Below are 12,153 nucleotides of genomic sequence, written 5' to 3'. Positions count from 1 at the left end.
CCCAGAAAAAACAAGGGTCTCCCAGGATAAGTGAGGGCTGCAGAGGGTTGGGGTAAACTGATCCATCACTATGCAATGTGGTAAATGCTATTATAAGTTGTTCTGCCTGAATGAGTCAGAAAATGTTTCACAGAGGAGGCAATATATCAGATGGGCCTTGAAAGATGAATAGGAGTTTGTTAGTAAAGAATAGAGAAAGGATATTCTCGGTGGCGAAAACAATGTGTCTAAATGCTAGTTTCTAAACAAGTCTGAGGTATCAGGGCACCACAGATCTTCGTGGTGTGAGTATGGGGAGGGGAATGTTGGTGAGGCTGGGAAGGAAGTTTGGGTCAAGTCATCAAAGGCTAAGAGTTTGTATTGATTATACAGGCAAGGGCAGGTAGTTGGTAAAGATTTTTAAGCAGGGTCTTGACTTGATGACATTGATAAAGATAATTAGAATGAACAAGGAGAATAAACTAGTGGAGAGAAACTGGCGGTAGTGTTTCTAATCTCTGCTGAGCCCCCAACTGTCTTTCACAATCCTTTTATTAGTTCTTGTTCAACTCCCCCATTCCAAACCTTTATCACCCTCCTCAAACCCCCCTATTTGTCTCCTTCCCACCATGCAAAAAATCCTGCCTTCTCCATTTAAAAAATGTTGGGGCCAGTTGGCTTGAATTCGTAAAACTTCTTACCTTCCCACATCCAAATGTCTCCATCACACCCATCCAAATATTTTCCATCAGATGCACAGGTGAAAAGAGACCTCCAGTTCAAGGCCAAGCCCTCCAGCTGTTCCCTAAGCCCCTGATCCTCTCCTCTCCTTCTTTACCAAAATTTTCCAGAGAGTGGTCCACCTTCCTGCCCTCTTCCCCACCTCCCATCTTCTCAGTTGACTGCAATCTGGCTTTTTCTCCCACCATTGTAATGAAACTGATTTCACGCAATAAAATGGCCAGTGAATTCCTGATTTCCAAGTTCAGTGGAGCCTCCAGGGCCCCTCCAACAGCGTGACTCATGCTCTGCTGTGAACTCATCATTCTGCACCACACGCTTCTGTGACATCAGACTCTCCTTTTCCCCTTCTCTGTCTTCTCTTCCTATGTCAGCCCCTAAAAATCCCACCCTCAGTCCCAAGTTTCTATGCTTGGCCCGAGGCTGCTCTTGTCACTTTACCCATTCTTCTTGTAGAGCTCATCCACTCTCTCAGTTATTATATGCTGAGAATTCCCAAGTCGAAACATCCAGCTCATCTTTTGTCCAAGCATTAGACTTACCAATCCTACTGGACATTTTTAACAGATAGTCGCATAAGGACCTGAGACATAATGTGTCCAAGACTAAACCCATCTCCCTCCCTAAAATTCAATTGGTAGCACTATCATCACTAAATTGCCCCAGCTGGAAACCTGAGACACATTCAAGAATGCCCCCTCATTCCTTACGTCTGATCACCCGGCCGTGCCTATTTCATTTCCCAAATACTTCTCAACTCTATCCCTGATTTTCCTCGTCAACTACTGGTTCAGGCTCGCATCATCCCTTGTCTGAACCAGTGCACATGCCGCCTGTCAGGACTGCAGCCTCCGTGGTTGCCCTGGTAGCAGGGTAGCCAACTGTCTCGGTTTACTTGAGACTGTCCCGGTTTTACTCTGAAAGCCTCGCATCCCAGAAATCCCTCAGGCCCGCTGCTCACCCTACTTTTAGTTGCCAATGAAACTAGTTTAAGCACATCACTGAAGACCCATGGGCCTCACTGAAGTACAGCTGCTTTTAGGTCCCATCTCTGCCCTTTGCTCTTGAATAGACTCGTTCTCTGTGGCAGGCAAGCCAGCTGCTAACAATCACAGATACATCCATCAGCCTGGCAACACCGGAAAGAGATTCGCTACTCCGGCAGAAAAGTCTGAGAAAGAGCTCTGATGGGCCCTGCTGAAGTCACAGATCTACCCCAAACCCACCCCGATGGCCCGGAGGATTGGCCAGGCCTGTATTACAAATCTCCCCTTGAGGCTGGGGTGAGGAGTGCTAACAAGAAAGAAGGTTGGTAGAAGGAAGAGGGAGAGGGGAAGGACAGACAACCATGAACAGCTGTCCCTTTGCATCACGCTCCCCTCAAATCCCGTCCAGCGCACTGTGGCCTGGGCGATTGAATCTATCTGAGAAGAGTGAGCCATAGAACACTCCAATTTGACTGTTTTACTTTTCTACATCAAATCTTCCAAGCCCCCTCACTGCTTGCAGGACCAAGTCCATGCTCCTTAGGAGGGCACATAAGGCTCTCTCTGGTCTGGTCTCTGTCTACCCTTTTAGCGTACCTCTCTCCACTCCCTTCATTAACACTCAATCCTCTACCAAACATCACAGACTAAAAGAGTCCCTCATGCTCCACACCTTCCTCCCACGACTAGCTCCTAACTGTGCTTCCAGACTCAGGTTAGGCATCTCCCTCTCCTGGAAGGCTTCCTCACCACCACCCCCCTACACACACACACACACACACACACACACACACAGCACACGCCCAAACTTGCCATGACATCATACCGACTTGAAAATTATCTGTGTCTGTCGGCTTCCTATGCTAGACTGCAGGTAGAAACTACGCCATAATCATCTTTATATAGCAAGTTCTAGCATGGTACTTGGCTTACAGTATGTGCTCAGCCTTTGATTTTGAACAGAAACTGTTCTGACAATCCAAATGAGTGATAAAGAACCAAACTAAGTTAATGGAAATGGAGAGGAGAAACTAGATTAGTGGAAATTAACATAACTTAATTGGATGGTGTCGCCATATTCGGTTCTGTTGGGCTATGTAGTTTACTAGGGTATTTTTTTTTTTACTGAAATCACCCTCTAATTTGTAAATATGGAATAATTACATGGAATACATAGGTAACATGCATACACACATAGAAAACTGTCCGCTCATGGGAGGTGCAGCTATCATCAGGTTACGCATATCGAGCGTTTCCAGAAACTAGTGGAGTGCTGTCTATGCATTGTTTCCTTTCATCCTCACAACCACCCAGGAATATAAACCTTGTTTATTTTCCCATTTTATAGGATAAATAACTGAGGCTTAGGGAAGTTATACTAACTTTCCCAAGTCCTAGCTGGGATCCAGGGTCCAAGCCCAGGTCTCTCCAGCTCTAAGAGCCAATCGTCGCAACTGCTACCCTTTTACTCTGTATCTTCCACCACTCTGTGGTTAACAGTTACAGAGAGAAGCAACATGGAGTCAGAGGCTCTTCTCCTGGGGAGCCATTTCTTGCCAGTGAGTATTTTGATGATGGTAACATGATTACAACACGGTGATAAGGTCGGGTGTTAAGTGGTGATACTAGGAACGTTTGCTGCTTCTCTGCATCGTAAGCTCTTTCTCAGACACTGAACTGTAGACGACGTTAGCATAAAAGTACCGAGGACACAAAAATCACTTTTCCTGTGAAGAGGCTCTAAGATGAAAGAGAACAATTCTTAGAATTCTGTCCTGCTTTTTGTCTCCTTTAGTTTTCCTGAGGCTCTGTCCCACTTATTGGATAAGTAAAAGATTAGACCCAATTAGTTTCATCCTCCCCCAGGCTAATCTCTGCTGTCTGGTTGGCCTCCGAGGCAGCTCTAATAGACAGACAACTGAGCTCACGGTGAAATTCTGATTCTTCCCTCCCTTGCCAGGTGACTTTGGAGGTGTCTCGACCTCTCTGAGCCTCAGGCGCTTTAGCAAGGAAATCAAATGAATGCACACACCTGAAAGCATGTGACAAGCCGGAAAGCGCTAACGGATAGAAGAGAAACAGAAACTTCACTCACTTCCCCAGCTCCTACCGTGGGCCCGCCATTGAGCAGTATTCTTCGCTCAACAACAACAGGTTGTCTTGATCATGCTGATCAGCTTCTTCCTGGTCTCGTCCCAAGTGCCCAGCACTGTGTCCGGCACATAACAGTGTGTTGGTCGGCAAGTTCAAGGCAGAGCTGAGAGCCATTCTGTTGCTGGGCTGTCCCACCTTCACGGTTCGTGTAACCTTAGTCAACTAGTCAACTAGTAAACTAGTCAATTCTGACTCCTTCCCAGGGAGCCAATTGTTCTAGTTAGACCTCTTCCCTGGGAATCTCTTCAGCCTCGGCAGAGAAACATGTATTCCTCAGCTCCTGCAGGGCTGACACCAGGGAGACTGGAACCCATCAAGCGAAAGCTTCTCCCCCCTCCTCCCCCGGCCCTGAGCTTCCTAAAGAGCAGTTCAGCTGAATCTCAACTGGAAGAACTCCAAGAGAGCATGTTTCTCAAACTTCCCTGAAAATAAGAATTACCTGAAGTACTTGCTAGAAAAATAAATTCTGAGCCTTGTCCCCGCCCCACTTAATCTGAAGTTCCTGGGAAGAGGTCTTGAAGCTGTATTTTTAACAAATGCCCCCAGGTCTTTATTATCATCAAAACAATTTGAGAAATTCTGATGGTGCAAACATATTTTACACAGGAAGAATCTGAGCCCCAGACTGAGACATATTAGTTGGTGGGGGTGAAGGATGACCCCACATGCCTAAGAGGATTAAGAAGGGAAGCCTGAGTCCAGCAGGCTTGAGCTAACGACAGGGAGGTGTGAGGCCTGTGGCAAACTGGAAATCCTTGTCTAAAAGGGAGGAGCCTGCTCTCAGCTTCTGCCAATCGCTGCCACGCAGAATGTGGACCCATTGTTGCCGCATATAGCAAATTTTCAAGAGACAATAGAAATCAGGATTTGTCTAAGAAATTTCTCCATGTTTAAATGTTGACAACTGATTCAAAAAAAAATTTTTTTGAACATGGTATAAGCCAAATTTCTCTTGGCTCCCTGTTTCCAACCTCGCATTAGGACTTAGTGAGCCGTGGTTTCATCGTTTCCTTGCCTCCTTCATGGCGGTAATAACACCCTGCCTCTTCTCTCAGTTTTAAGTAAGTTTTTTTAAATGGCTTTCTATCACCTAATGAAAAAAGCCTGGCTTGCAGGGCGCTTCATGGTCTGGTTCCGACCACCTGTCCCACTGCACCGTCTGTTATTGGAGAGCATGGAGCCTAGAGCAGACTGCCTTGCTTTGCATCCTGGATTTGCCACTTACGCAATACCACTGGGCAAATTCATCTGCGTATCAGTCTCTTCATCTCCAAAACTGTGATGATAGTAGCACCTCCTCCCACAGGGCTGTCGTGAGTTACTACTGTATGTAGAGGGCATGGACCAGGGCTCGGCCGTGGTGCACCCTGTGTATGCATTGCAGTCGCCCCTGGAAGCTGGCCCCGAACATGCCTTGAACCCCTACACTCCAGAGCTGCAGGTCCCCCTCCCGGAACAAATGGCCCTCCAGTGTCCTGGCAGGTCTCTTCCTCCTTCTGGTCCCAGGGAGCTGGCTGAGCCTCCCTGCCCCCAGGAGCACTTGGGTTTTGAATCATCACTTGTCAGCCGGTACTGCAGGTGTCAGGCGTCTCCACTAAAACGTGCACATCCCTGAAGGCAGAGACCTTGTCTTTTCACTGTTGTAGCCCCGGGACCTGACACAGTGCCAGGTACACGATGGGCTTTCAGTAAATAGTGTTAGAGGAATGAATGTGCTGATCTTGATTTCCTTATTTGATTATAAACTTCTTAAGAACAAGTGCTCCTATAGGCTACATCTGTGTGTTCTCCGCAGGACCCAGCAGAATTATACTCAATATTCAATCAATTTGTGTGGCTTGCAAAAGACAGTGCTAGCTTCTGATCAAAGAGCCTACAACCTTCTTCTCCATGCCATTCCCAAACGCCCTCCAGAGACTTCCACCCTTGGAGCTTCCACAGCAGTTCTCTGGGCCTCTCTTCTGGTGCTGGGCGCCTTTTGCTTTGATTGTATCTATCAGTGTACATGTCTCATTGTTGACTAGACTGTGAACCCCTTGAGGCCAGAGCATGTGTCTGACCTTTTGTAGATGCCAGAATGACCGGCAGAGTTCTTGTCCATAGTAAACACTCCTGATGGTCTTTATGAATACGACCTTCTCACAGAGTTTCTTATGTTTATTTAAGGATTGTTAGGAAGAAAAGAAAGATTCAATTCAATTTGAGGGATGCTGGCTTCGTGTTAAATCGTGCCCTTGAGAGTTTTGTTCATTTGAAGGAAACACACCCACCTCACTGCTTGCAGCCTTTTACCCACACATCAAAGAATAAAATGTAACCTATATAGCTGAAAATTGAGGACACACTGATTTCACAATAGTTAAAGCATCTCAAAACATGCTTTGGAAATGCTTCCAAATGACAGTAGACAAATGCTCTTTCCTAGAAATGACCCTTTTTTCTTTATTTGGGAAATAATACATGTAATATAGGAGGTTAGCTACCTTCATGAGTCCTTTCATCACAGAAGTTCAACTTACTGAGGGCGTTGGCTAATTGCAGACAGGAGGAGGCAATGTTATTTATGACACTGAAATGAAGTTGCCAGCGGAAAAAATAGGTATTTTCCACATACAACACACCTTTGGCAGATGAGGGGATTTTTTGCATAGGTTGTAACATTTCTACCTACTTGCAATAAATAGGTTTAATGGCATTTAAAGCGACAACTGAAGAATACTAGCATCAATTAGAGGTAGAGGCCGTCCAGGTGGTTGCTTACTTGCTTACAATTAACTTTCATGATTGGATTTTTCAATGCCATGTTAATTTTGTGTTATGTTCAATCAGGAAAGAATAACAACAGTTAAAACTTAAACAAAAACCCAAACAACAGAATTGCAGTAATCGTTGAGACTTTCCTGAAACAAAAGAATCTGAAGAATATATACTACCACTTCACGTCTCTAAGCACTATGAATTTAGAACAGAGATTCGAAACTACTTTCTTAAGATATATATATATATCTTATATATATGCAGTCTTATAAGCAACAGACATGTTTCTCTGATGCCTTAAAAGTTCCCCTACTGTTATCACCTACAGTAGTAGACACTATGTTGAACACCTATCATATGCCAGGTGGTCTGCACTCATTATTTCTAAACCCTTCCTTTAGTCAACACGTATTAATTCAGCATTAATTGCTGCTTGCTGAGGAGTGTGCTAAATTCTGGGCTACAATTATGAACCAGACATTAGCTCTTACCTCCACGGAAGTGTAAGTTTTGTAGGAGAGGCAACAACTCTGCAAGATAAGTAACTATGTCTCCATTTTACAGAGAGGACGACAGGATGCAGAGGGACTAGCGCTGGCTGCTCCCCGTGCTATTCCCACAGAGCAAGGCTGCTCCTCTGCACCCTGCCCTCCTAGTGTAATTCACTCATCTTTGCAGAAGGGTTTTGAATCAAGGAGTTGTGGAAATGGATTGAAAATCCTTACTCTAGTGGGAATTAAAAAATTCCACCTTTTAAAACTCACTGTTCTCAATCTTCCGGTAATATAAAAACAAATATTAAATACCAGTTACATTTTGGGTGGGGCACTAGCTTAAATGAAAGATACAAGCCTAAACAAGGCCTAAGAACTCCACATTTCCAGCAGACGTGGAAAAACAGAAACTTAATTGCAAGGTGAAGGGCTCATGGGCCTACTTTATCCATAAGATAGACAGAAATGCAGCTTTTTGTTACTATTAGTCAGTTGGTTTTTCTCTCCTCACATTTTCTTTTTCCTGATGGCATGTAGTCATGACAAGGATGGGAGACAGATGGCAGGAGAGCCATGGCAGGCATGGTTTGAGAAGTAGGCAAAGAAAAATCCTGTGGACTGAAGCTCTGTGAGGCCTTGCCTCAGTAAGCATTTTTGCTTTCTTTGGCTCTATCTGCAGGAGATTATTGCAGTTAATTATCCAGAGACTGTTCCAACTAAAAGATGACTGTTCTGCTGAAGGCTTTCATTCTTTTGCTCTTTTCTTCCATTTCTCCCATCTGATATAATTTAACCAGACCCTTCAGAACCACAGCAGGAACGTTCAGCTGGAAGGCACACAGCTCTAGAGTAAGGGCACCAGAAATCTTTGCCAGGCCACTTCCCTATTGCTCCCTAAATATGGTTCTGCAAAATGCACACTTACTAATTGGCCTTCTTGCCTACAGTCTCTTATCCCAGTAACCCCCAGTGTGAGCTTCCTAGAACACCGAGCACATCACTCCCTGCAGGAAGGCCTCTGCCCAGTGGATAAGAGGAAGCCCAAATGCCTGAGGGTGACACAGAACACCCTGAGAGTCCAGACCTGACCCCCACCGGCCTTTCCACCCTCATCTCCGCTTATCTTTCTGCACAGAGGCACACACAGAATTACTCTTTGTTCCCAGAACAGGTTTTGGTCTCGCAGGCTTCCACGCCTTTGCACAAACTAAAGCCTGCTGCTAGCAACATCCTTCTCCTCCCTCCAGCTGGGGAAATGAAAATCACGTTTTAAGACCCAAATAAAAGGATCTCTCCCCCGTAAAAGCTTCACTGGTCTTGCAAGCAGCTTTGGTTCCTTCTCCCCTCCGCTTCCTTGGCATTTTGCATAAATCTTACTATAATACTAATATCAGTGAACTGCAATTATGTATTCAAATTTTGCAAGTTCAATCTCTAACCACTTCTTTTCCCAACTTCTCTTAAATCACCTTTGTTTTCTGACTTTGGACATAGTGTAGAGGGGGCATCAGTAAAGTGTTTGTTAAATAAAGAGTAAAAAACATAAAATCACGCCATGTCAAAAACCCAAATGTTTAAAAGTGGAAAACAATTTATATACATGTGCATACACATATACATCTATATAGACACACATACACTATATATATGATTTCAGAAGGGTTTTAATTTTTCCATATAAAATCCACTTGTTTCAAGTCCAAGTTAAAAGAAACAAAAGCACACATTAAGAAATGATGCAATTATTCCATACCATTTTATTGTAGGTATTGTGTTTCAAAAAATTTATAGCATAAATAACCTTTCATGTCATAAAATAACTTAGTGCAATTTATAATAAAACTTTGAGAATTTAACATCTCATCAAAATACAATAAAATATGGTTTTAAAATATGATTAACCCTTTCTGCTTTTCTTTTACTTGAGGGCATACAAACCAAAAATACCCAAACTACTGCTGCACATTTGAACTTGAACAAAGCGTATTTGGTTTATTTAACTGTAACTCAACCATCCTAAATTAATACATAGTTTGTTTTCCTTCCTGCGTGGTTGTCTCTTTTGTTCCTTGTGACTTGTATTGCTGTTTCAACACAGCTTCCTTCTCCATTTTCACCTCTTTCCATCTGCAAAGTCATCTACCTCCGGGCCCCCAGAACGTGTAGTTGAACTCGCTCAGCCCCTTGACATCAGTTCCTGTAATCCTTGCATCAGTGTGGGGAGTAACTGCTTGAGTAACTACAAAGGTATTTCAAAACTTCAGTGCAATTTGGTTCAGTTATTTTCATTCAGATGCCATCACCGCTCAGGGAGATTAATCACTGGGACCCACTGATCCATGTAGCGACTTTCCCGGCAAAAACAAATAAGTTGACTTAAGGCGGGATCCTTCCATTGGGATGAATGTGGATTCTGGGAACAAATTTCGAAAAATAAATTGACTATTAAAAAAAAATCAGCATTTGCTAATAATTACACTACTTTTGAGCAGAAGACACTTCAACATTCTATATTTTGCATGACATGAAGACCAGTTACAGCCATAAAAAATAACATTTCTTCCAGGTAGTCAGGTTTCCTGCAAAATCATTAAAGGTAATTCTCCCCTAACCTATACTCTACAAAGTCTGAAGCACGCAACCCACTGAGCCATCTACATATGTTTGCATGATACTATTTATTCAGTTTTGCATGAGGGTATCATTCACAGGTTCCTGCTAACAAACTTGTACTATGGCAGAGACCTGAGTAAAATGACTTTGAGAAACATTTCCCTGCCGTTCATACAATGAGACAGAGCTGCACAGCAGTCACCACCCAGTCACCACCTGTTATCCTCCCAAAAGGTGGAGTCATATTCTTCAGGAGTAGCAAAATAATTAGGCTGCCACTTAGCTAGACCAGCCAAAAAACAGTAAAATGTAAAAACAAAAGATGATGTAAAATCTCATTTACCTCTGAAAACACAAGTTATTTACCCACCCAAGGTTTTTAATTAGGAAAAAAGCTCCATTAAAAAAATGCAAGATTGCAAAGGAAAAATTTCCACTCTATCCTCTTAATGTATTTCTAGGGAATTAATAAGGTCTGTCTCCTACACCGTTTCTATTTTTAGCTTTGACTGGCAGAGAATGAAGCTGACTCCTTAATGAGGGTGAGCCAGGAATTTATGTGGCTTTATCTAATCCGCCCTGCTAAAGGAATTAGTCACGGGAGGTAGTGCAGATGTAGGTAGGGAGTAGTTGGGCTGACTCTGCTGACTCACAAGGATCTCTTCCGCGGCTGGCAGCCTCCAACGTGCTCAGACATGTTCCGTACGGGAGAAAATCCCGATGATGAAACTAGCACATCTCGGCTGAAAGTCCAGCCGCTCTCTTTAATGGGGCAAAGGCGGCCCCGCTCGTGACCCCCACCCCTGCCCGACCCGCAGTCAGGCGACTCTCGCCCCGGCCCACTTCCTCCCAGGCCTCGCACGCGGCGGCGCGCGCCCTGGCCCTCACCGTCACCAGCACGCAGTGCAGGTCCGGGGGCTGCGCGGCGCCCTCGCCGGCCGCGGGCCCCGCGTCGGGCTCCAGGAGCAGGAGCTCGGCCAGCCGGCCCGGGTTGCTGACGCGCAGAATGTTGATGTCGTTCTCGCAGCAGAAGGCCTGGATCAGGGTGAAGTGGATCTGCAGGGCCACGTCCCTGTCGTCGTCCTCGTCCGCCGCCAGCAGGCACAGCACCACGTTATCCGGGTCGCTGCGGGCAGGGGCGGTGCGGGTGAGCGCCGAGGCGCGACCCCCGCGCGCGCCCGCACCGCCCGGGTCCCGGGGGTCGCGCCCGGCCCGCTCGCTCGCCGGGGCAGGCAGCCGCCGCGCGGATGGACAGCGGCGTGCAGGCGAGGGGCGCCCCGCGAGGGCGCCTCCCGGGCTGGGGCGCGCAGGGGGCCACGGGGGACACGCGAGGGCCCCACTTACACGTTGAGCAGCTTGGCCGCCTCGTACACCCCGACCGTGATGGTGCGCTGACTCAGGGCTTTGCTGAGCACTTCCTCGAGGGCATCCCCCACCTTATCCATCCTACACGCCGGCAAGAGCAAGGGGTCCCGTCAGCCCGGGTGCCCTCGGGCCGTCGCCGCCCCTCGACCCGCACCGCGACCTTCCCCCCGAGCGCGTGCCCCCGCGCACCTCAGCTTTCTGCAAACCCGGGCGCCCCGGTCCGGCACCCCCACGACCCCTCGCACGCCCAGAGGCCGGGGTCCGGGGAGAAGCCCCGAGAGTGTCACCCGCCACCCTCCCCGAGGGCACTGCCAGTCCCGGGCTGGGCGCAGGCACAGGCTGCCCGCCGCAGCAGCTGCACCGCAGGGACGGTCGCTTGTGCCCTCTGCAAAGCCCCGAGGGGTCGGCCGGGTTGGGGGGCACGCTCCTTCCGTCCGCGGGCGCCCCTGGGAGGGTCCCCGAGTGAGAAAGGCGGGAGGGAGGTGCGCTCCGCAAACTTTTCACCGCTCGCCCCACGCAAACCTCCCGGAGCCCGGCGGCACTCCCCCGAGGCCCCCCGAGGTCCCCCCGGGGCCAGTCGGCCCACTCACCTTTCGGTCTTCTGCTCGCCAGCCGCGAATTCCTCCAGAGTCATATTGCAACTGCAGGTTCCCCCCAGAGAGAGCGCGGCGTGCGGGCTGCTCCTGCCACCGAGCGCGCGCGGGCGCCGGCTGTCTGCACTCCGGCCCCGGCCGCTCCAGCGCCCCGCCGCCGCGCCGTCAGCCCTCCCGCCCGCCCCCGGCCACTCGCCCCGCCGCGAGCCGCGACTGCCACCCGGCTGCTGCCTCACAGCCACTGGAGGACAAAGGCGCCGCTCGCCGGAGTTATCCTGCCAACCCCCGGCCAACCAACGCCCGCCTCATTTGCATACGCGCAGACATTGGGCTATGCAAATCAGCATGTTCCGACAATTTGACCCGAGCTCCCGGACCGCGGCTGAGAGGAGCGGAAGGGGGAGGAGCCACGCGGAAGGCGAGCCAGGGGCGGGGGCGGGGCGGGGGCGGGGTCCCGAGCGGACTCTTATT

At 47.9% G+C, this 12,153-nt stretch overlaps 1 protein-coding gene across 1 annotated transcript; it reads right to left on the bottom strand.

The window, feature by feature from the left end:
• Positions 1-8,843: 8,843 nt before the first annotated feature.
• Positions 8,844-11,846, bottom strand: GADD45A (growth arrest and DNA damage inducible alpha). Its single transcript, XM_058538265.1, has 4 exons — positions 11,680-11,846; positions 11,069-11,170; positions 10,613-10,850; positions 8,844-9,524 (listed from the first exon to the last, which is right to left on the bottom strand). Exons 1-4 carry the CDS (start codon positions 11,721-11,723, stop codon positions 9,411-9,413), a joined length of 498 nt encoding a protein of 165 aa, XP_058394248.1. The 5' UTR covers positions 11,724-11,846; the 3' UTR covers positions 8,844-9,410.
• Between the last annotated feature and the right edge of the window lie 307 nt (positions 11,847-12,153).

Source organism: Diceros bicornis, chromosome 4 (genome assembly GCF_020826845.1).
Source record: "Diceros bicornis minor isolate mBicDic1 chromosome 4, mDicBic1.mat.cur, whole genome shotgun sequence".
Classification (NCBI taxonomy): domain Eukaryota; kingdom Metazoa; phylum Chordata; class Mammalia; order Perissodactyla; family Rhinocerotidae; genus Diceros; species Diceros bicornis.
This window is presented reverse-complemented; position numbering and strand designations above follow the sequence as displayed.